Source organism: Neofelis nebulosa, chromosome 18 (genome assembly GCF_028018385.1).
Source record: "Neofelis nebulosa isolate mNeoNeb1 chromosome 18, mNeoNeb1.pri, whole genome shotgun sequence".
NCBI lineage: Eukaryota > Metazoa > Chordata > Mammalia > Carnivora > Felidae > Neofelis > Neofelis nebulosa.
Window position 1 is genome coordinate 3155680 of NC_080799.1, and position 25243 is coordinate 3180922.

The window sequence follows — 25243 nt, forward strand, 5'->3', positions numbered from 1 at the left end:
CTGACAGGTTTGAGGTGGTATCTCACTGTGGTTTCCATTTGTATTTTCGTGATGATGAGTGATGTTGAGCATGTTTCCATGTGTCAGTTGGCCATCTGGATGTCTTCTTGGGAAAAGTGTCTGTTTATGTCTTTTGCCCATTTCTTCACTGGATTACTTGTTTTTTTGCGTGTTGAATTTGTTAAAATTCTTCATATATTTTGGATACTAGCCCTTTATCTGGTATGTCATTGTGTCAGTTGCCGTTTAGTTTTGTTGATTGTTTCCCTCACTGTACAGAAGGTTTTCTCCTGGTGAGGTCCCATTAGCTCATTTTTGCTTTTGTTTCCCTTGCCTCTGGAGACGTGTCTACTAAGTAGCTACTGCGGCCAGGATCGAAGGTTGTTGCCTGTTTTCTCCTCTAGGATTTTGATGGTTGTCTGTCTTACATTTATTTAGGTCTTTTATCCATTTTGAGTTTATTTTTACATACGGTGTAAGGTCCACGTTCACTCTTCTGCATGTCGTGGTCCAGTTTTCCCAGCACCACTTGCTGAAGAGACTGTCTTTTTGCCATTGGATGTTCTTTCCTGCTTTGTCAAAGACTGGTTGGCCATACACTTGTGGATCGGAGAGAATTCTTGACTTAGGTTCAGTCAAACGCTGTCGCCTCCAGGCTCCTTAAAATACTGCTCCGTCTTGGGGCGCCTGGGTGGCGCAGTCGGTTAAGCGTCCGACTTCAGCCAGGTCACGATCTCGCGGTCCGTGAGTTCGAGCCCCGCGTCAGGCTCTGGGCTGATGGCTCGGAGCCTGGAGCCTGTTTCCGATTCTGTGTCTCCCTCTCTCTCTGCCCCTCCCCCGTTCATGCTATGTCTCTCTCTGTCCCAAAAATAAATAAAAAAAAAAAAAAACAAAAACGTTGAAAATACTGCTCCGTCTTCCTCATTCAGTTTCACCAAGCATCTTCAGCCTGATTCGACCCTATTCTGGTTCCCCAGAGACTGCCGTCCTGGCTTCAGCCCCTTTCTCTGTCTCCCCGTGTGCAATAAGTAAAATGCTTATCAGGCATTGTACTGCTTATCGATGAGTTGTCTCATGGATTGAACAGAGACTAAGTCGAAGTTTTAAATAAATAGATGGCATCCTCTTATTGGTAGCTTTGGGAGAGGTTTGGCAGAAGTGCCTGTTGTTTAATGATTTGCCATAATTGCTTTTGGATTTCGTATAAATTCTCTATAAGTCTGTTACTCACGCTGCCTCACAGAAAGCTGAGTACCCGTGCTGCTTTAAAACTACACAAGACTGCTCAGTATGTGAAATGTGCTCGTAGTGTTCGTTTGTTTGAACTGATAGTTTGCACAGGCCAGATGTGCTGAGTAATCATCGACCCTCCACATTTTAAATAGGCCCACACCGACCAGCTTCTTTCTTAATGTATTTGAATAACCACATAAATGAGATTAGGACTTTATTTTTTGTTCACCTGCCTTCCTGTCTCTGTGAATAGACTTCTTATGTTTCTTCCAGCAATACACTCCCCTCTCAGTAACACTTGTGATAATGTATTTATAAGTGTGTCTCTTAAGAGGGATCTCAACTTTGTTTTTGTACACTTAATTCTTTATATACACGCCTTCCGCTTGATGTGTTCTGTCTCTGTCATCAACCTTAGATTTATTGTTCGTGTCGATTTTACGCCAAAATATAAATGAGATTGTGTTGACATTTTAAAAAAAACCTTGCTTCGTAGCAGATGGAGTAGAGAACCAGTTGGTTTAAATAGATAACCTTGGGTCATATCAGAAAATGTCTTGTTCTAGCTGAGTACTCTATTCTTGCACTGTGGGACTGACTTTATTCATTTAATGGAAGCTAGGGCAGACAGGAAAAGAAATATTTTCTTCTCTTAAGATTTCCTGATTTGTTTGTACCTGTGTTGTGACACCCAAGGGTAATTCTGATATAGCAACGTCCAACAAAGGAAAAGAGATAGGAAAACAGAAGGGGAAATACCTCTCCGGTTATGAGTTCTCTTTCTTCATTCTCAAAGCACCCGTGTGCCCTGGCTCATTGTGTGGCCTTGTTTGCTGTGCACCTCGTCAAGGACAGTGACCCACCAAACTCCCAGAGATGATAGATGAGAAGAAAGAGTGCACAGCGTGAATGGGGGCGGGGGGAGGGGTGGTGGTGGAGGAAAACCAAGACTCGCACTCCTCCTGTCTTACCTGTGTGCCCCGATTGGATGTGGCACATTCTACAGCCAGATCCTGAGCCTGACTCTTGACTCTGCTCAGGGTCAGGGCTCTCTAGTCTGGATGCGAAGTAGCCAATGAGGCCATGCCCAGGATCTGCCCTGGTGCACCGGGGACAGTCAGTGCCACCATGTTGGTAGAGGGACAGCCCTTGCCGGGCCCACCTAGAGATGGGGTAAGGTGAAGCCCCCACTCCTTCCTCCAGAAAGAAATGCTCCTTTATCCTGATATCAGGAAACAGAGTGCTCTTCTATTCCTGAACTTACTTAGGAAGGCATAGGGCTGGAGGACTCGATTGTCTGTCACTCACTGTTTATTGTTTGGGAACATTCAGATTTCACAGTTGCTTTAAGATGGTTAGGATAGAAACCCTGCAGGATTTTCTGTTTCAGAGACTGCCCTCCTCTAGGATGAAAGAAAGGAGAAATTGATGGTCTAAAAACACAGCAGAGGAAAGGTGCATCGATATATTTGTGTCGAACATGGGGATACATAAGAAAATGCCACATGGTTGATAAAATCTTTGTCCTGTGTATGACCACCTTTCAGAATTTTAGTTTTGTGAAACAACTAAATATGTAAACGAGAGATTTTACTTGGCTTTGGATTTCTAATTTGAGAAGCTCTGGTTTTAATTAAGATATCAGCCTTATAGGGAAAGATCAAAAGAGGGTCGTCTGTTGCCCCAGAGGTGCCCCTTCTGGTAAGGAAGCGGCAAAGCCTCGAGAAACCCATTTCTCCCAATGTTGGCCCTCAGCTCTGCATGTTTTCACACGGCTGGGCAAGGACGTAGTATATGAAGCTTTCTATTTTGTGTTGTTCCGATCCAGCAAAGTCCTCAAAACGTAACAGCCCCAGGAGCGCTCACCAGCGGCATGGCTTCCGGAGCTGGCTTCTTGATAACCAGACTATGAATTTACCTGGAGCGTCAATTGCCATAATTTCTAGCCTATGAGTTGAACAGTAGTATCCGTAGCAAGGGAAAATACCTTCAATTTAGGCTGGTTTTTTAAAGATCCTTATTGTATTTTAAGGAGGAGGGTGCAGTTGTGATTTTCAAGATATATTCCACTGAACAGACTGCGACCCCTTTCTCTCTTATCTCCTTTTTTCTTTCTTCCTTCTCTCATGTGCTCAAAGCATTTGTTAAGTTAATTTTCTGTTTTCTCCAGGGACTCAGGATTGAATTTCTCTGTTCTTGGTTTTATCTATTAGAGACACTTTTCTAGTTACAGATTCTGTTTGTGAACCACATGCTTTGTAAAGAACATCTGATTTTCAGCAGGATTTGAGCCTGGCACATAGTCACATACATACCCCAGGAGCCGAGCTGTGCTACGCTCCAGACACGTGTCTGTGAAACTCATCCAGGGAAGAGATGTTGATATTTTAGGAACAGATATTGACATCTATGTGGAAAATGTGAAGTTAGGTTCCTTCAATTTGGCGACCGTCTAGTAGGCACTTACTGTTTGCCAGAGGCTGTGAGCATAAGGGGGTTTCTGAGCATCACATGCCTTCAAGGAGTTTGCAGTGGACAGGGCACATCTGCTCATGTGAATGCCCTTGTCCGAAGGAGATAGGTTCCCATCGTCCTGTTCCCCCGGAAACGATGTGCAAGCCCGGGAACGAGTGCACTCATTTACTTCGATGTGGCCCCGGGAGGTACAGGTAGAGGGGTGTGTGAAGGAGACGGGGTGGGGAGAAAGATGCCACTACGGGGACATCAGGGAGCCCATCGCCTCTGGGAGCACCTGTCCTCAGTACCCAGGAGTCCTCGGGAGGCTGATGAAAAGCCACTTTCATGCCACTTATGTTTTAGTGGTGGGGAACAGCTTCCAGGGGCATTAATTTGCTGGCATCCTGGCCTGTCTATCCGCCTCGCCCTTGTAGGCCAGTGTAGTGGAAAGCCCTGACAGGTTATTGTTTTTCCCTTTTGTAATGCAAGTGGCTGACTTAAGCTGTGATGCCCAGGCACCCGTTCAGAGATGGCTATCTTGGAATAAACACAGGCCCACCTTGCGGAGCTGGATAAAGAGCCCGCTGCCTCCCACATGGAGGCTCCTTTATTTCAGAGCTCCGAGTTGATCTTGATAACTGACCACCTGGGCCACTTTAAATTCCTGCTTTTATGTCTTAAATTCACCAATAAGGAGTGAGTCTGCAAAACCCAGGCCCGCACTGTCAACCCCAATAAAAGCAGAACCCCCGGCCATGCTCTCTCTCTCTCCCTCCGTACCTGAGGCCGCCCCGTGTGACCCCAGGTATGCTGTGTAATTCCCAAGCCTGTGAAGATTAAGCCTTCATTTTTTCAAAGTTTCCCAATGGACACTAGAAGACACTAGAAGGTGTCTTCCAGTTGTCATGAGGACCACAACAGCCGGCCCTGTCGTTACCCTGGTTATTGACAGGCTGAGACCAGCATGAACGACCAACCACTGCCCTGACCAGAGAACGACCTCAGGTGGGACCCCACCCCCCCGCAGGCACTGGCAGGAAGCCCTGGGTTCACACATGAGGGGTGAGTGACAGAGGCTACGGGCAGGACATGGGCAGCACCCGCTTCCAGTCATTTTAACAGATGTAGAAAGTGTACCACACGCCTTACCCCATGTACAGCATATTCGAATTCAAAACGATCAAAGACCTAACACTTTATGTAAAACCCTTGGAAGAAAACACAGGGGGAAAGCTTCACGACATTGGATTTGGCGATGACCTCTTGGCTATGACACCAGAAGCACACGCAACAAAAGGAAAATAGACAAATTGGACTCCATCGAAATGAAACATTTCTGCATCACAGCGCACCGCCAACAGAGTAAAAAGGCAACCCATGAAATGGGGAAAAAGTGTTTGCAAATCATATGTCTGATAAGGGATTAATATCCAGAATATATAAAGAACTCCTACAACTCAACAAGGAACCAAGTACACGCAAAAGCAACCTGATCTAAGAAACCGAGCAAAGGACTTGAATAGACATTTTCCACACATGACGTACAGACGGCCACGAGGCACGTGGAAAGATGATCAACTCGCTCATCATCTGGATAAACAAAATGTGGTCCCTGCAGACAGCAGAATATTATCCAGCCTCAAACAGGAAGGACATTTTGACAAACGTTACAGCATGTGTGAGCCTTGAAGATACTGTGCGAGGTAACATAAACCAGTCACAAAAGGGGTAAAAACCGTATGGTTCCATTTATATGAGATACCTAGAGTAAAACTGGAGATAAAGAGTAGATGATGGTGCCAGGGGCTGGGGCTTTTGGGAGCAGGGGTAGTGTTTAATGGGAACAGAGTTTCCATTTGGGAAGGTGAGAAAGTTCCATGGATGGACGGTGGGGGTGGTTACAAAACAACATGAATTAATGCACTTAAAACTGGTAACTTTCATGTTCTGTAGATGTAACCACAATAATAATTTTTTAAAACGTCCACCACACGTACAAAGAGGGCAGATCATCGTAACCGAGGGCCTTGGAAACTTTCATGGAGGAAGTATTCCCAGGCCTGGATGCGTGGGTGGGATTCAGGAGGAAGCAGTGCGGAGGGGGGCAGGGGGTAGGAATAGAGAAAGTTGTCACAAGTGGGGGCATTCAGGTCCAAGGGGGACAGCCAGGATGCATCAGAGTGCCGCGTAGTCCGGTGCGATTGAAGCTCAGGAATATCGAGCCGTGGAGGAGACGCTATGACAGAGGCGACCGTGGTCACCTGGGACCTGGTCTCGGCTGGCATGTCAAGGACGCTCTCTGGGGAGTGGCCAGGGGCTCCAGAACAGGATGGTTCTCAGTGAGAGCGCTCTCATGATCTGAAGGTGGTTACTCCTCGTTCTGTGACATCCGGAGTTCCCCCATAGACACAGGAAGGACAGACTTGTCCCAACGCCTTCACTCTGTGTTAACTCAAGAGGCACTGGCTGAGCACCTGATGAAGCATCAGGCACTGTCCGAGGCCTGGGAGTGGAGCCAGAACAGAGCAAATGCAAATGCCCATGCTCCTGGTCTTGTGGACTCGTGCAGAGACACAGACATAAACAAAACTAACAAGCCCAGCAAGCGGCACATCAGATGGTGTTAAGAGTCGGCGGGGGGGGGGGGGGGGGGGGGGGCGCCTGGGTGGCTCAGTCAGTTGAGCGTCCGGCTTTGGCTCAGGTCACGATCTCACAGTTCGTGAGCTCGAGCCCCGCGTCGGGCTCTGTGCCGACAGGTCAGAGCCTGGAGCCTGTTTCGGGTTCTGTGTGTCCCTCTCTCTCTGCCCCTCCCCTGCTCGTGCTCTGTTTCTCTCTCTCAAAAATAAATAAAACATTAAAAATTTTTTTTTTTTTTTTAAAGTCAGGGGAAAAGCAGAGCAGGGCAGAGGGTGGGCCCTGTTGCGGAGCCCCCCTGGCTTGCAGAGGCAGGGTCACCAGTCACTGTAGCTTGTGTCTTCACAATGATGGCTTGATGGCCATTAAGAAAAATCAAATGTGGTTCTTATCCCTCCCTTACAGCTTACTAAATGTACCAACCGCTAAATATTTTGTGTCTCTCATTTGAACTTGGAGGAGAACTCTTTTCCAGAGAGCTCTTCAAGCTTGGGGTTGGAGGAGGACCAGGCCTTCAGAGTCCCCTGCCAAGAGGTCCTGCCTTTTCCCGTTGTCCTGGCTTAATGGCCTCAGATGGGCGTCAGTTGCCCTGGTGGGCTTGGGCTCATGCCCAGATTTGCATGTTTGGCAAATTTATTCAAGGGAATTTCTTAATTAAAAGTAAAAGTGATCTGTTATTGTTCCTCATCACAGTCTCAATAATTTGAGAATGCCATTCAGAAAAGTGACGTCAACTCATGAAAACTCCCTCATCTTACCCCCCCCCCCAACCCCGGCCCGCCCAAACGGCCTGTAGTCCAGCTTTTCTGTCGGTGATGGCTCTTCTGTCATTACCTGGGAGATTATGCTCACATGTGTTTAAATAAAAAGATCTGGTGCTGTCTGGATCACTCCAGTCCCCAGTCACGCAGTTCCTAAATCCTGCCTTGTGTTTACCCACTTGTGTGCATCCCCAAATAAATAAATAGGCCCGCTGTGCCATAGTCTCTGTCACCTTCATTTTCCTCCACCCAGTAAAAAGCTGATGAAAATACGCACCGTGGTACGGTCCGTGCATTTCCGAATGTGCGTGTTTTCAAATATATCATAAACGAGAAGAAAAGAAACTGCTAGATTGTTTGTCAAACTGTCATATTATTTTATTTATCGTCTCTTGTCAATAGACGGGCCCAGAAGCGTATTGAGATAAAAACGGAAGTACGCACAAAGATAAAATTGTAAATGGGAGAGACTGCTGTATTTCCTCCCATTTTCTCTCCCTCCTACCGCTGGACAGTAAACAGGAATTGGGTCAGCTGGCACCCTGTCCTCGCAAGGGAACCGCGAGAGCGTTTGCGATCGGGTTTGCCCCAGTGCTCGCCCCCAGCCCCGCACGCCCGCCTCCGTCTCACTGCACCACCTTGACGCCCACGCGGCCCCTGACCGGGCTCCGGCTGACGGGACCGGGGACGCAGCGTCGAAAAGAAAAGGAAAGGAAAGGAAAGTTTCCTTAGGCACCTCCACACACAACAGATTAGTAACCCAGAAATTAAATTCAGGAGGTGACTACAAATGAAAACACGAACTTGGGGGTAGGTAAGAGGTGGGAGGAACCTTCTGCTCGGTGAATTTTTTTTCTGTCAGGAGACATGGCGTGCTGTTTATTTCACTTGTCACAGTGGCCCAAGTTCTGCCGCGAGAAAATCACCTCAAGACGTCCTCGGGAATGACCCGGTCTGCCTGCCGCTGACATACCTTTCACTGTAGCACATTTTAATGAAACAAATAATAATCTTGATTTCTAGGAGTTCTTGCAAATGCACATAAATCGTAGAGAGAGACTTGGGGGTCTGTCAGTCTCTTAAAAATATGTACCCCGGGGGTGCAGCATGGCAGGATTCACGCTGTTGAGAGGCTGGCTCCCCGTGGTGGCCAGAGGTCAGACACACCTGTTGAGACGCTCTTGCAGGCAGGCACTTAATCCCTTTGCTGAGCGATTTTGCTAATGCAGAGAAAGATGACAGACGCCAAGGGGTTGCAAAAGCAATTGATAAACTGAGAAGCCACCTGATTTTCTTTAAGTGGAATATATTGGAGTGCTTTCCACCCATCCCCCAGAGGAGCACCAACATCCCTTGCTATGCATGGGAGAAGGTCAAGAATCACGAAAGATTGACTAATTAAATTACGCTTTTTTTCTGTCAGAAAGCAGGTTGGGGATGGCCCGCGCCAGCCTGTTTGCAGAAACCGAGCTGCAGAACTGAACAAAAGAGCCCCTCCAGCTCCACGGTGTTGTGCTGTGTTGTGCTTACAGTGAAGCCCTGGTCGGCGGAGGGCAGGGTTTTCGCCCGTATGTAGCCCTGCATTCCTTAGCAGCTGTCCCCCGAGGTACAAAGATCCGTCTTCAAAAACTGAGAAGTAGCCTTGATTTTACACATGGGAATTCCTGTCCACTTGGAAGAACCCATAGCCTGAGCTCTAATTTCCTTCGTGTGGTAAAATCCCCTCTCTCTTCCCCTCTCTGACCCCTTGCTATCCCTTGTGGACCTCTGTGCCCGCCCTCCACAGGCTTTTGTCCCGGGCCTGCTCTCTGCCCTTCCTACTCTCACAGAGACGTCTTCTCATCAGAATTTCGGTCACCGTCTGTGAGCCGAGCGGCCGGTGCCCTCTGCACCTGCCCCCCTACACGCCCCACAGGCACCTGAGGGAAGTACGGCCCCTCCTCCTCTTCCACCCTAACATGCCAACGTCATCACCCCCAGTCCTGCTCTCTCTTCCGTGTTTTCACCCTTGAGTCACCGTGCCGTCCATCCGAACCACTCAGGCCAGCAACTGGGAGCACTTCACATAAACCAGCCGCCCAAGGCCCCTCTTTTCTCTCTCCCTCCTCCCTTTGGCCTCCCACCATCCCTTACTCGTCTCAACCCCTCCTCTGGGTCCTTCAGTGACTCCGTTCCTCACTGGATCAAGTCCCCAGCACCAAGCAGGGCCACGGCCTTCACCTCCGGGTCCGTCCCTGCCACACCCAGACCCACTCACCCTCCAGAGCAACTCGTACCTTTCCAAACAGTCTGGACTGCCTTCTGCCTTCTTTGTCTTCTCTTCCTGAAATGCCTTTCTTCCCTCCTCTATCTGCTGATTGCCTGTCCATCTTTCAAGGACATGACTCAGGCTTTCCTAATTCCCCTGGCAGAATTAACTCACCGGCCCGTACCCACCGTGTGCCGCCGTCCCCCTCCCTGCACCTCTCCTAGCCCCAGACAACCCGGTAGGACTTGCTCTGTTAACGGGACATCTTCCTCCACTAAACCCACAGCCCCTTGAGGACACTGACCTCGTGCAGTTAAAACTGAATCCCCAGCGCCGTGCCTGGCCGTAGCGCGCCTGAAATAAGAGATAATCAGTGTTGCTCCTGCCCTATGGCGGTAACCCTCTGCTAACAGTAGCCAACCTGTTATATTTGGGCGAGACGTAATTCTTCATTTAATGAGTACCTGCAGAAGGGCTGGTAGGGCCTAGGCGCTTCGTTCATACAAAGATGAATAACGCGTATGTCCCTCCTTATCCCAGAAGGCGGGCAGACCTACGCGCAAATCTGATGTTGCGGTGAGATGAGAGCCACGTGGTGAAGGAGCCAGGGTACCGACCGTGCTGGCTCGGGCCGGGAGTGGGGGGGGGGGGGGGGCGGGGGGCGGTTCCCTGTTGTTGCGTCCGGATAGCCAGCTGCCTGCGTGTTAAAGCATTTCTGTAACCGCCGTGTCATCTGCACACCACAACCCATACGTGTTGCTGTTGTTATTGGCGTTGAAGAAAGAAGACCAGGGAACATACCGCTCAGCACGGGGAGCCTTCGTTGTCTTTTACTCTGGTTTTGTTTTCGCCCCCGTTTTCTCTTTTGTTCCTCCAAACTGGGGGCCGGCCCTTTTTGGAGCAGGGAGATTCTGAGGTTTCGAGCCATCCTGTAGACTCCATTACCTGCTGGCTCCTTGGTGGGAGCTGTCTTTATAAAAATCAAAACCCCACTGCTGGAGACACATGAGGAGTTGAAGAGCCAGACAATCTTTGTATTCTTGGGCTGTGCGACAGCTATCGCACCAGTTTGTCCTCCGACACAGGCACTCCTCCCGAAAAACATCTGCTCTTGTGTGGGAAGGACGTTCGGTTTGCTCATTTCGTACATGTTTGCATGAAGTCGTGCACGGGTTTCGTATCTCAGGGCAGATGTGACTCGGCACCCTTTGGTTGAGGGCAGCATTTGTGGCTCATTATTTTGTGGCGTGGCCCGGGGAGGCACATGGGCTGTGCAGGTAGTGGACCCACGACCTTTGAGCCGGCTGCTGCAAAGATTTCCTGAGGCCTATTTGCCAGGAACATCACCTGTGAATCAGGAAATTCAAGACCGTGGTGCTAACAGAGAAGAACCAAAATGCAGGATTCGCTTTCTCAGATGTCCTGGAAAATTCCACTTCTTTAAGGGCACAGACTCTTTTTGGAAAGAAGTCTCCATTTTTAATGAGATGTTGATATCTGTGTAAGGAGGGCGCAGGGAAATGTCTGAGTGCTCGCAGCCCTTAGCGTGGGCTCTGCCTCCAGGCTACGAATGTGAATGGAGCCGCAGACTTCTCGAGGCTTCAAGGAGGTTTCGCACATTCATCCACACATCCTTGGTGAGAAGCAGGGACATCAGCCCGAGCACCTCCAGGGCACCTGTGGAGAGGTCAGTGCTGGCTGGCGGAAGAGATGGGTGGAGCCCTGGGGCAGAGGAGGGGGTGACGGCTTTGTTCCCAGTTCCCAGGACTAATAAGGAGCCCCCGTGTTCGTGCAGCGCCTTCTGTGAGCCGGGCACCACGTGTGCGCACACACCTACGGGCATACACACACATGCACACCCACATTCGTACACATGCAGGCCCCCGCTTATAACGGCCTCGTGAAGTGCTCACGGTTTTACAAATGAAAAAGGTAGGGCTCGGAGAAGTTAGGTAACTTGTTCCGAAACAGTTGGGAGCCGTGGTGGTATTTCCAGGTTGACTGGGCTCGAAACTGTCCTCATCAGGACTGCGCCTCTCAGCTGTCGGGCACGGGGGAGCCTCAGCGGGGACGGTTGGGGGCAGGGAGAGAAGCTTGGAGCAGAAGGACCTGGGATTGGGGCCGGGGCGAGGGGAGCCTGATGGGGTCTGCTTCCAGGGACCGGGCAGGCACCTACATCACCGTGCCCACGCATCCGGGTTGAACAGCAGAAGCGAGGGCTGGCAGTCAGCAGCAAGCGTGGGGTCACTGCGTGCCCTCAAGATGGGCTGTCCTCACAGAGAAACTTGGGGAGATAGGAAGTGGGGGAAGCGAGGTTTGGGGGCGGGCGGGCGCCGGGAGGGATGGGAGACCGGCGGCCGCAGAAGTGGGTGTGCGCAGATCGTGCAGAACGTCCCTGGTGTCTGGTGTGTGGGCCGGGTGCACGCCCGCGGGGGCCTCGTGTCCCCGGGCAGCCATCTGGATGCGGCGTCTGGACTCGCCCGCACGCTGCAGCGCTGGGCCCGGGGAAGACCATCCGGGCAGAAACGGCGACCCCAGTAAGGGAAAGTCTGTGCAGCCATCACGGCACAACAGTAGTGGCTTTTCTGTCTTTTTTAAAAACTATGAAGGATTGTTCTTTTTTTCCGCCCGTACCAGTGACTAGGAGTGTGACCTAGAACCAGTGGCTCCCAGCTAGGGACACTTTTACTGCAGGGCGGATGTCTGGCAATACCAAGAGACCTCTGTTTTTCACGTTACATCCGAGATCTTGTTTTTCTTATAGGTAGATATGTCGGTTTCGACCGCCTTTCCACATTTCCCCCACCGCTGCCTCTGGCAACCACCGATGTGTCCTGTGGCTGGGAGCTCCATTTTTGCAGATTCCACTTGTAAGCGCGATCGTACAATACTGTCTTTCTCTGCCTGCCTTATCTCCTCGGCACGATGCCCTCAAAGCTCATCTGTGTTGTAGCAAACGGCAGGATTTCCTTCTTTCTTTAATGGCTGAATTATATTCCGTAAATATACCACATTGTCTTAATCTATCTACAGATGGGCACGTAATTTGTGTCCGTGTCTTGGCTGTTGTGAGCGTGGGGGCCCAGACACCTCTTTGGGATAGCGCTGTCGTTTCCTTTGGGTCCATACCCAGAAGTGGGATTGCCGGATCCCATGGTAGCTGTCGTTTAAGTTTTATTTGAGGAGTAGGCAGAGGTTCCCATCCTCCTTTAGAATATTGCCCACAGGCTTCTCCGATCTGACCCCTCACCCCGCACGTCTCCCCTTGCCCTCGGGGCTCCAGCCTGCGCCCCCAATAGCTCCTCCAACAACCCCCCCCCCCCCCCGCCTCCCGGGGCATTGGGTGCCTGCACCACCCTGCACCCAGGTGTCTGTAGGCCAGTTTTCCTCCCCGCGCCCCACCACCACCGCTGCTGGGTCCCCTAACCCCGCGTCTCTCTCCTGGGACTTTCCCTCTCCCCTAAAGTGGCACAGCAGAGTGTTTGTCCCTTACCCAGCTTCATTCGCTGCCTTTCTACGGGTCAGTAGTTCAGGTGAACCTTCTTGTTGTTTGAGATATTTGATGTTCTTGAAGTGTACTTTTAATGCTTTTTTAATGTTTATTCTGAGAGCGAGAGAGAGCAGGGGAGGGGCAGAGAGAGAGGGGGACAATGGATACGAAGCGGCCTCCACACTGACAGCAGAGAGCCCGATGCGGGGCTCAAACTCTCAAACCACGAGATCATGACCTGAGCTGAAGTCAGAAGCTTAACCGACTGAGCCACCCAGGCGCCCCTAAATGCACTTTTTTAATTAAACGCAGCCTGGACCATTTCCCCTAGTCAGCTCTGTAGTGACTCAGAGGTTCCGTGGGGAGACTGGCTGGGATGAGGTGCTGTTTCGGTGCTCAGGCGCTGTTGTATTCCCGTGACCACAAAGAGGCCTCCGTCCAAAGCGGCTACCTCTGGGGCTGCACGGTGCCCGTCCGTTGCTGACCTCTGCTGACCTCTGCAGAAAGCCTCTTCTGAGTCAACACCTTCACCTCAACCACCTAAAACCAGCCTGGGAGATGTTCAGTTGAAAACACCACAGTAAAGTCTCCATTAAGGAAATGCTTGGGGGAAGGCGTGTTCTAGTTATGTAATTTCTGGTTAACTTAGCACAACCAGATTTTTTATCAGGAGTAAACGGCGTTACGTGAAAGGAAGATGATGGATTCGGGGTGGAGCCTTTCCTTTATTTAAATCCTTCCTCTGCCATTTGAACTCCTGTGACTTTGGGCCTCAGTTTCCTCGTCTGTAAACGGGGGGCAGTAGTGGGTATTTTCTGGTCTCGTTAGATCAAATGGGGAGACGTTTATAAGTCATTTAGTGATGTGACGGTGGCTGCCTGGGAACGTGGGGAAGCACGGTTACCTTCCCTCTTCCCTTGTTTTCATTCTTCTCGGAAGTAATTCTTAATACGTCGGCATATGGCATTTAAAAATCCCGTGTTCATGTAGAGCATTGAAGGAGAGGGTAATATTCCCAGTGGAGGCAGCAGTGACTCATTATTATGGAATATTTATGACAAAATAACCAATCATTAGGGATTTCGGGTGCTTTTATATCTCAGATACTATGGAATAGCAGAAATAAAGAGGTTTTCTTCTTTTTAAAATGCTGGATATTCTTCTTTGCATCTTTTTTTCTAAAAATTGAATGTGGGGAAAAAATTGGCAGATAAGTCTGCGTGACAGGCTAAAAATGGCAGATAAAGCACCTCTAATACTCCTGTCACTTAAAAAAGAGGCAAAAACCTTCTAAAAAGCAGCAAAAGACTAAGAGACCGAGGTGTGCAATGACAGAAGAAAAGAGACAGAATGATTCGCAGGCGGGAGATGAAGCCAGCTCCCGAGAGCAGCTGTCAGATGTTAGGACGGTGGCCACAGGGGACGAGGTGTCGGCCTGGGGACACCTGGCGCTGGACCACGGAGGGGCTAATTGTGACACGGAGCTGGAGACAGAGGGAGGAGTTAATAGTTTGTCTCTGGAACAATCTACTTCGTACCCCGCTGCTATATGCAGAATTCTCAGCAGCCAAACAGGACAGGCATGAACACAGGGTGAGGTTCCCCTCCACAGAGGACACATGGGACACATGGCTCAGGGGAGAGACCTCTGCTGTCTGGGATTCAGGGTGTCTTCAGCCAGTTCCAACCTGCCACACCAGATGGTCACACGGGGGCAGGGGCGTTTCTGCGCCTTGTTAATCCACGTGCCCAGTCAGATTCGATTGAAATTTAAAGGCGTTTGTTTAAAAGAAGAGAGTGCTCTAGCATTGTGTTCTGTCATGAGCACCGTCCCTGCTGTTACTGCGAGATCTGGATTCTGGGCACTTCAGTAAAATTTTCCCGAAAAGTGGTGATGGCAGCTTCAACAGCAAATGCATAGCGCTACAGCCAGAAGACCGTGCTGTGATCTTGCGGGTGGTGGTTCCTGTAAGGCAAGGACACCTCGCTGGCGGCCTCGTGCGTCTGTCACGGATGCTCCGTTTAGGAACGACCGCATTTCAGCCTGCAGCTCTCACACCCACTTCTTCAGCCAGTGTCCTGTGCCCCGAATCAAATCCAAGCAGTCGCTGGACTTGTGCCGCCAACCCCTCAGGGTGAGGGCCTCCCGAAACAGGTGCGTCGGCGTGTGCGAAGGGGTTTTGTGGAAATGGTCACCGCCCCACTTGAAGCACACTTAGGGGCTGCTCCATGTTTCGGTGTGGCCGCGACCCGTGACAGAGTGGCACTGCTCTGTCCCACCCGCCCCCGGGGAGCTGTGAGCTCGGCCTTGGTGCTTCTCTGTCCCATGCACGGTCTCCCGGGGTCAGCGTGCAGTCGAGGCCGCCCGGCCTGGGGCCTGTCCTCCCCGGGCAGTGACAAGTGCTGAGCACGGGTTTCCTCTTCGGCCGCTGTGGCGGAGCGGTGATTAATGCCAAATTAGCACCTTGCTCGGTGACCTTTCAGCATTCACTGCTGCCCTTCTTCACTTCACATAACTATTTGCAAATATTAGCTTCTCAGGTCATTTCTCCTCATCAGCAACTTTCACAGATGACAGGCAGGTTGTTAATTTGATTGGCAGTCGGCTCCTGTCCTTTGCCCCATCACGAAAGTGTCTGTACTCCGGCGTGTCGTCAGGAATCTGGTAACCAGCCCAATGGTCTCTCTGCAGTTAGAAGCCGAGAGCCTCAGAAGGAGGCTGTCAGAGAGGGCCTGCAGGGCTCACTTGGGAGGCAAAGAGGCCGGGAAAGGAGAAGGCCGCTTCAGCCTTCCAGGAGGCCCCGGGACACTGGGAAGCCGGCCTCCATCAACGTCATCGGTGTATCTGTTAAAAAATTAATTCGTTGGCCCTGCCTGCATCAAGTTTTGTTTTTAATTGACACGAACCTTTCATTCAAAACTCACATACCGCTTCAGCAATGAGACCAGGACGCAGAGCTGTGGAGAATTAGTGGTGATACAAAGCCAGTCCTCAGTTTCCCTACCGTTCTCTCGGTGGCGCCAGCCCGCTGCGGTCGGGCGGCCAAGGACTGGTCCCTGCCAGAGCCCCCCACGCTCGCCGGGCTCTCCAGCGCCAAGCGCTGGATGAAACATTTCACATTCGCAGAACTTATTTTTAGTTTTATTTCCAGCCTCTGCCGTCTCCACCCTTTATGGAAATTCCTGTTCCAGAAATGTTTGCTCCGTCATCATTTCCCCCAAATAAACAGCGGTAAAGTGTACTGTGCGTAGTTTGATTTCGATACTACGTGGATTTTAGAGAAAAGTGGCAAAAACGTGTGCTGGTTTTTTTTCTCCCTTGTCACCAGAAGTAGGAGCTAAATTATTTATAGTTTGATACTCGCAAAACAGAGGTGGATTCAGGATATTTACTTCTCCGAGAAGAAAAAGGGATTGAAAGTACACGGGCAGAACTGAACCCTTTGTTGATTGAATGTGTTTGCTCCGGGGAGTCCCCTTTGGGCCCAAGTACGAGAGCCGGCCGCTTTCGAACACCACACGTGCCCAGCAGAGTGCCCGACACGCAGAATATTTGTGGAACTGAGCAGATTTGAAAGTAGTGGGGGGACTAGGTAACTCAATAAACGAAGTCTAAAGTCAATAAAAAAAGTCAGCAAGCAGTTCGGAAAACGTTCCTCACGTCACAGTCCTTAGCCACGTGACGGCCAGTCGGCGTTGTGACGCTCTGGTTCCCGCGATTTCTTGCCAGAACGTACCCTTACCGGCCGTGGGTTTCACACCAGGCTCCCACGGTCGGATAAAGGCCAGTGACAGTGTCCTCGCCCAAGGGCTTCTCACGGGGAGGGCGGGGGGAGGTTGGGGTAGGGTCCTGACGCCCGGGCGTCCCGTCTCCGTGGCTCGACAAGACCCCCTGTTCGTTCTGTTCCAGTCTCCACATCCTCCCTACTTAGGAGGGTCCCATGGTCTTCTGCTTTCTCTGCCACAGGAGATGCTGGCGCCCCCGAAACCGTGGCTCCCGTCATTGTGATCCCCCCAGGCAACAGAAGTGTGGTGGCCGGGTCCAGCGAGATCACCTTGGAATGCGTGGCCAACGCCAGGTATGCTGCCGGTCGCCCCCTGGGCCTACAGAGCCCGTATAACTGCCGTGAGGTTTATCTGGAGTGGAAGGACGCACCACACGCGTGCTCTGCCCTTCTAGCAACGGTGGCCTTGTGTGTCCAGCAGGGCTATGAGCACAGCGGGCCGGGACGACAGGGAGCCGAATTCCCAAGCCTGGTGCCACAGTACTTACGTTGACGGTGATGTTCCTGCCGGAAAGCACCGCTTTTCAGTTTAGCCGTGGGGGACTGTGGAGATCCTCCTCCTCGGAGACTCCAGACGAGGGCGAGCCAGGAGTGAAATCCCACGGGGGCACTGGAAAAGTTAATCCCTCCTCTCCTCCGCAGTCCGAGGTGCTCTCGGCCTGGCTCGTGGTGGCTCCAGAATCGAGTTCCCGTGATCATGCCTCCCGCGTAGCCGTGTCCCCTAGGAGTATTTATTTTAAACATTCTTTTCCCGAGCGCACGGAGTCGTTAGCACTCACGGTCCATGGCTGCTGCAGTTAGCTCTCCTTGCTCAGTAGCCCTTGAGCGCAGGGTATTGTTGACGCATGCCGCAAGGGAGCACAGTTGTGTCCGGATTGATTTTTAAACGTCCACTGTTCGGCCCGCCATGGTTCCTGGTAGAATTAGCCTTGTCAGGCTTGTGCTGAATGCCTCAAAGTATTGTTATTGCCGTCTGCATGACTCACAATTATCGTCACTAATGCTCTCCCAGGCCTGTTGAGTTGCTGAGCGTGAACTGGAAGAGAAACGGGGTGAGGGTCACCAGTGGGCTCCACGGCTTTGGGAGACGTCTCACCATCAGCAACCCGACGTCCGCGGACACCGGGGCGTACGTCTGCGAGGCGACACTGACGGGAAGCACTTTCGAACCAGCCACGGCGAAAGCCTTTCTTTCTATCATAGGTAATGCTCAGCCGCCTAGCGTCACCCGCAGCCTCAGGTGGCAGTCCCACAGGGGCACGTGCTGGGAAACGGCACAGCGACACCCGCGTTTCACCGGCTTTCTTTCTCGCTCAGGAGACGAGGGCGCAGTTAGATGAGCTTCCAAAGTCACCCTGCTCTTCCTTTTCTGAGAACATAAACCCCTTAAATCCAAAGCGCTGATATTCTGAGTACCTACTAGAAGTGGTATTCTGGATACTTCCGATCATAAAGCATGGGGGATGGGGGCGTGAGGTCCTTGTGGCGTAGATCTTGGGCCGACCCCTGCGCCACTGAGCTCCTCTGTTACTCTCACCGGGCTCTTGTGAGCAGTTTTCAGAGATCTTTTGACCCAGAAAAAGAAACTTCTGGATAATACCTTTCATGAGGTTAAAAAGTGGGAACAGAGCCGCTCCCCCTAGAACGAGCGCCAAGTGTCATTCCTGAGCCAAGGAGAGCGAGAAGTTAAAATGAGGCACACGGGGGCCGCGGTGCACGCTGGCCAGCATCGGTGCCCAGGAGGCGTGCCTGGTGTGGCGGCAGAGGGAGGCCTCGCTTTATTTTCGGATTGCGAGAAGATGACACTGAATTGTGAGGCAGGTCCTTTATTTCTTACATTCTTCAGTTCCTGTAACACTTTCTGGTCTTCTTAGTGGCTGCGGTCACTGTCGTCGTGACCTGTGCAGCGGACTGGTAGCCGCAACAGGTAAGAGGTCCCCTGGAGGCCGACCCCAGGAAGGGGGATCTCCACCTCCTCTCTCCTCTTCGGGAAGAACAGAGCCAGGAACGAGAAGGGTCAAATCCGCAGAGAGCCCCGGGCAGGGTAGTGGCTCCTCACGTGACATATTTTGCCGTTTACCACTTCACAAACTAAGAAAAACTAAAAGCTCCTATTTTCATATGACATTGGCCAGAGTACGGAGAAATCCTGCAGAAAAGGCCGTTTGCCCAGAGTGCATCACGTTCCTTTAAGTCATTGCGAAAAGGCTCCGCGGCCCGTGAACGACTCTGTCAAATACACGCCAACCTGTCAGCCCCTCTGAGCGGAGCACAGAGATTTTTAAAGTATCGGGAAAGCAGGCCTGGAGTCCCACACCGCTGCCGACTCCATGCTGGGGGCCGTACTGGCTCTCTGGCTGGCTCCCTCTCTGTGCCTTCGAGGCAGAAACACCACAGCCCCCTTCCCTGCGAGGACTCCCCACGAGGGTCTGTGCGTAGCTGTATGAGCACAGACAGCACAGAGCGAACCAAAATTAAAATTTGTGGCATGGAAGTCTCCAGGAGACAGCCCTAGATTGTGTTAAAACATTTTAAGGTAATTTAAACAGGAGAAGAAATTTATCTTCCTAGAAACCAGAATGTTTGTTTCCATCATAATTCCTTTTAAAAATATTCAAGTCTATCATGTGAACTTTGGTTTTGCATTTACAGCTGAATTCCGAAGCAGATTGCTCTGTATTCTCTAGAGTTCCCGTCTCTCTGCATGTCCTGGCTCTTAAAGGTATACAGTCTGCGAATGTAAATGTGGATTTACATCCCCTTTTATTCACAAGAATTTGCTGTGACAGGTAGGATTTTGTGGTTGAATCACCCTGGAAAAGCCCTGAAGAGTGCCTCTGTCAATCCGGAGCGGCTTGGGAGATCACGGAGGGAGGGTCCCCAGGCCCCGTGGGGCCGGGCAGGGAGGTGTCCCTGCACAGGCAGCTGGAAGAAGGCGGGAGCGCACTGGCTTTCGGTCACTTTGATCGCGCACTGACGAGACAAGACAGACCAGCGGCCGCTCTTTACTCCGCCTGTCAGCCTCGCTGGCGTGTCGCTCGATCTCTGAGGTTTAAAGGGGATCGCGGGGGTCTGGCCGCGGGCAGTGTCATACCTGCCGGAGGTCCTGGTGACTCTGCGTGACGAGGAACGCCGGCCTCCTGGGTCCATGTTCCCTTCCACGGCCTCCTCCATAGCCTCCCCCGTCGCCCTGCCACTCACACCCCATGTGGTGAGGCAGACGCCTCCGTCTGCCGGCATGTCCCCTCGCCCTCCCTGCCTTGACCACCAGCGCCGCCATTCCTTCCTGTGGCCTTCCCTGCCCCCCGAGTCCAGGCGCCCACTGCACGGGGCCAGGCACGTACCACGTGGAGCCCAGGCATTCACCACGTGGCAGGTTGGAACACAGATCTGACGGACCGCGGGGTGGACAGTGGAGCTCCCTCTCTGTTGTGATGGGGATATCATTTGGAGGTCATGCTCCATCTTGGCTTTTCCCAGTAGATGAGCTGACTTGGTCACGTGCTCATTTCAGCTGCCCTGCCTCTCCCGGTGGCGTTTCCGTCACCTCCCAGGTAAACCGTGGCCGTGAACCTCGTCTCCCTGTCTGCGTCTCCGGGAGGCCGACCCAGCACTCTGTGCCCTCAGACTCTGAGCATCTGTGCCTGCCTGTGCTTGGGATGAATGCCTTTCTGCCCCAGGCCCCACCTCACCTGGTGGTGAGTCTGCGTGTCCTTCGAGACCCCTCCCCGAGGTCACCACCTGCTCCAGAGCGTGCGTGCGGGCGTCCTGGTGGGTCAGCCGGGCACCGCATGTAACAGGCGGGCTGTGGGGACAGGCCTGGGCTCACACTCTCCCAGCACCACCCACTGGCTCGAACGAGGCCCCCTGCCTCTGTTGGTCTCAGTTTCCACATCTGTAAAACGTATACAAGGTAGGAGATCGTACCGCTTCCTACCGTGAGCAGTAAAAGGCAGTGCTGGTCACAGAAGCACTAAAACGGTGGCGTTGTTAGTTGGTGGTGCAACTCTGTCACAGCACGGGGGACGCTGGTTGTTTACCAGCAGCTGGTCACATGGCACGCGTTTTCCACAAGTAGTGTCTCAGAAAGCAGGATGTGTCTCACAATCCACGGAAGCGTTTTCTCCTCTCTTGGTCGTAAATAAGACAGCGATGCCTCTTACCCATGACTGCAACGTCTCAGACGCGGTGAAACATATTGTGCCCATCTTCCGGTCCCGACCGGCAGACCGATGCTTTCTCCTGTCACCACCGTTCACGCGCTTGCCCTGCTCCATTGAGCGCCGGCGTCCTGGCACGCCGGCTCCCGCTGCGCTCACACACGGGTTGGGGAGGGTGGGTGCAGTAGAGAGCGGTCTCTGGTTTGCACACGCAGATCATCCAGAACTCCAATACCGTAACTGTCATCAGAATCACAAATCACACGTAACGTCTCTTGGCTGATAACAGTACCACAATCGCAAAGTTCTACCTGTACCGAACTGAGAGCGAGCCCCTCTCAAATGTCCGAACCCCAACATAAAATCTTCCCTTCCCCCGCTCCTCCCTTCCTCCCGTCTTTCTCTTCCTTCCTTTCCTCCACTTCCATGTATGGAGTCTCCATCTCTGACACCGTATGGAGCACCGGGGTCAGAGGGGGTGGAGAGGTAGCCATGCTCCCAGGCATCAGGGATTCTCGTGCGGGAGGCAGCCCCTTCACGAGGCTGTCACAACTCAGCGCAGTGAGTGCGAGGCCGTGGGGAGGGGCGCCCTGACCCTCACGCGGCAGGTGCAGGGGGCAGAGGCTGTCTTGGCATGTGGCCAGAACAGAATCCTACAGCGAGCCGAACCCTCTCGCGCTGCCCTATAACTCATTCACGTTGGTTTAGGATAAACTCAAGATGTCTCCTTTCTGGCTTTCCAGATGGCCTGTGTTAGAAGCACCCACGTTAATCATTGGTGCCCCGTCACAGCTAGAACTTCTCTGTAGCACAGGTCATGGCCGAATGAAGCTCAGAAAACAGAGCTGTTACAGAGCTGTTTCTAAAGCGAGGAAAATTCGTACAAGGCGAACACCAGCGGTGTTTGGGTCCTTTGCCCTGTGTGCGGGATTGGCGGGCTGGCCGTGACGCCCCAGGAGGGAGCAGGGAGGGTGTTCCTCTGGGGACCGTCTGTCCCCCAGGGCTCCCAGGCCGTCTCTGCCCTCCTGCCCACACGCCAGCCGTTCGTGGAGGGCACAGCGTGTGCGGGCCCCTGGGCTGAAGCACTGGCGTGGGCCAAGCGCGAACAGGGAGGATTTGCCAAGATGAATAGGACACACCTGCTCCCCGAAGGGCTTCAAGGATTTAAGGTCTTTGGTAACCTCCAGTGTATCTCTCTCCAGCAGACAGTTTTTGCGTCTCCTCTGAGACCGTGCCAGGTGCTACCAAGACGGCGATGAGGAGGACGCCGTCCTTCTCCATGGAAGCTCCAGTGTGGCGGGGGGACCCTGCCCGAGGAGGTTGGGGGCACTGTGCAGAAGAAGGGTGCTAGGGCTGAGCTCACGACCGACACGGCGTTGGCCCACAGCTGCCTCCTGCATAGGAGCTGGAGCCCAGGGGCTGCTCCATAGCGACCCATAACGACCCAGGGGCTGCTCGGGTCCCCTAGTCCCACGCGGACACGTTGACCATTCATTTGTGTGGGTTTTTATCATCAAAGTGCACTTCCTCTTGGATGAATCTCACGGGACTTGGGCCAAGTGAAAAAAACCAGCTCCAAAGGTCACATGCTGTGTGATTCTGTTCCTGTCACATTCTTGAAATGACAGAATTATACACGGAGAACAGAGGAGTGGTTGCCGGACACGAGCAATGGGACGTTGGGTGGCCATGATCGTGAAAGGGCAGCATGTGGGACCCTGGGGTAACGGACCCATTCTGCCTCTTGACTGTGGATACAGAGGCCTGCGCCCTGGTAACATCGTGTAGGGCTAAACCCTCACCCACGCGTGCGCGCTCCCGCATACGTGTACAAGCAAGACCGGGGGTGGGGGGGAGGGTGGGAGGAGGCCAGGTCACCTGTGTCACTGTCAGTACCTTGGGTGTGATGTTGGACTGCAGTTTTTTGCAAGAGGTCACTGTTGGGGCGAGCTAAGTAGAGGGTGCCTGGGGTCCCTATTCTATTATTTCTCACAATGGTGTGGACTTTACAATGATCTCAAAATACGATGTTTAATTTAAAAAAGGAGAACCGTAATTAACCAGAGGCAAATGTTGACTTCTTCACTTGGTCTTTTTTTTTTTTTTTTTCCTTTTCCCTCACATCTCTTCCATCGGACCATGGAGGTAGATATCGACTTTAGCATTCACTGATGAATATGGGGCATGACCTACACACAAGGGCCTTGACGGGACGCTGCTCCTGCATCGTTAGAATACAAATATTGCTGCTGTCATGATTATTGATGGAGGAAATGCGGCTAAATGTGAACATTTGAGTGTATGCAGTGAAGACCGCCTTGAAAAGAGACTGTAAATCTTTGCGGTGTGTCTTTAGGCCCGGTCTACACACGACCAAAGCCCAGTGGAGGGGTCTGCGTCCTCCAGTGAGGATGCCGCCCTGGCCTCAGCCAGAGCGGGTGTTCGGGCAGATTGTGGCCGCCTGAGTGGCCCCGGAGATTGCAGAGTTGGGGCCACACTTTACCCTCGTTGAGAGACCTTCAGTCTTTGCCCCTCGCTCACTTCTCGGAAAGGGTGTTTCCACTTCTCCTTTCCCTCTCTTAGGCTCCGCTCTGTTTCGAAGCCCCCGACGGTATAGGAGGCATGCCAAGCTGTACTGTCCACCTTCAACACAGTTACGGTGAAAATAAGCCACTCTGGGAAGACAGTGCCCAGAAATTAATTATCATGCAGCAAATGAATACTACAGCCTTTTGTTATCGTGATAATGAAATCACTACTGCCTTCATACTGGATGAATCTGGCCACGCCACTGTTGAAGTTTCGCTGAATAAACCGAGAAAAATATTGCAGTGTACTCTCCAAGGAGATTCACTGTTTAATACACCCTCTATTTTTTGTTGAATAAGCGAGGGGAGTATGTAGAGATATACAAGCAGTGGACTTTCCTCTGCAACCAAAGATGGATGAGGGGCCCTTTTTCTTTCTTCTCTTACCTGTTATTTAGTCTTCCATTGAAGTAGTAAATCTATATTTTGGAGAAGAGAACTGCCAAGAGTTTAAAGAAATATGTTAATAGGCTGTCGTGACAGAGGCCCTGACACAGGCCGGATGCCTGGCTGTGGCACTTTATTTGACATGCTTCATGCATCGGTGCTTAGTTTAGATACCGAAGCAAACTGGCCTATAAAATACTTTGCTGTAAATATAAACCTTTATGAACCTCTTGGGATCGTCCTTCTAAAACGTGAATTAAGATATTCCATGATTCAAGCCCATAAACGAAAAAGTAGCCATCACCCTGAGTAGTAATTTGCTTTCTCAAACCTTAGAATATAAATTGCCTTTGGCCTGTGCTCGCTGAATTCTGAGTCTGTGTGCACGATGGTAACTGATGAACTTTTTGGAAATACTTTTCAAAAGGAGTCCAAGCCTTTTCAGGCTATACAGGTCATCTGAAGTACACCTCTTTTGCTTAGGGGTATTTTTTTTTCTTGTTTAAAGAGCCACCGTATTTTACCGCTGAGCCCGAGCGTCGGATTTTAGTGGACGTGGAAGAAACCGTGGACATCGTCTGTCGAGCAATGGGTGAGTGTGGGGAGGCTGCTCCCCACGCAGCCGTGACGTGGAGGGGCATTTTCCAGGGTGGGATCCTCATCGTTATGGGGACACACGTTGACAGTGACGTCAGTCACAGGGCCTCTGGAACAGAGCAGACCTCTGTTACTGGGCACGTGACCTTGAGGCAGGTTTTTGGCCTTGCTGAGCCTTTGCTTCCTCCCCTGCAGAGCAGAGACAGTACCTGTCACCCACAGGAGCGACAGGGAGGCCTTAACCCCATCCATCCCCACAGAGACAGAGAGTCTTGTCTTCCAGTGGTCTGATTCCACCAGTGTGCCCCCCAAGACTTGGGGCAAGAACTTCTTTCTTGTCCGTGGGACGATTGAGGCTCGCGCCTATGTGTTCTCCTTAGTAAGAGAGATGGTTTTAAATTCTTTGCACAGGAAATTCTTCCTCTTTTTTTTTTTTTTTTTTTTTTGCCTTTCCAGTTTTGGGTTGACTTTTTCTTTGTTATTCCAGTAATTTCCCCCCTCGTCCCCATGCCTTGATTACGAGCTATCCATAGTCTCCGTTGCCTGTCAGGCAGCACAAATAATTATACTAAAACCCATAACTGAGACAAGCTTTTTAAAGGCAATTTCATTAACAATAGCTATGCTAGTGCTCTGGAAACTGTCAGTGAAAAAGGACATTTTTTTAATGTTTAAACCTGTCCATCTTACGGCTGGGTATTTTATTCTAAGAGCTCGGAGAGTAAGGTTTGCTCACGATTTTGTAAATCTTCAAAACAGCTTCATAAAAGAGGTACTATTATCTCAGAGTACACATTTGAAAACAAGACCTTAGAAAGCGAGGGTAAGTAACATGCTCAAGGCACAGAGCCAGGGGGATGAAATGAACTACTTATAAAATCATGGCCCAGCATCTCTCATGCA

At 51.6% G+C, this 25243-nt stretch overlaps 1 protein-coding gene across 3 annotated transcripts in view; it reads left to right on the forward strand.

Moving 5' to 3' along the window:
- Positions 1–25243, forward strand: part of SDK1 (sidekick cell adhesion molecule 1) — an 881306-nt gene that overhangs the window by 627914 nt on the left and 228149 nt on the right. For 2 of the 3 annotated variants that reach the window (XM_058711917.1, XM_058711919.1), the window contains exons 6-8: positions 16791–16902; positions 17621–17811; positions 24252–24335. In XM_058711917.1, coding sequence (XP_058567900.1) covers positions 16791–16902; positions 17621–17811; positions 24252–24335 — 387 coding nt within the window. The remainder of the gene's footprint in view (positions 1–16790; positions 16903–17620; positions 17812–24251; positions 24336–25243) is intronic. The other variant, XM_058711920.1, reaches the window with a different exon arrangement.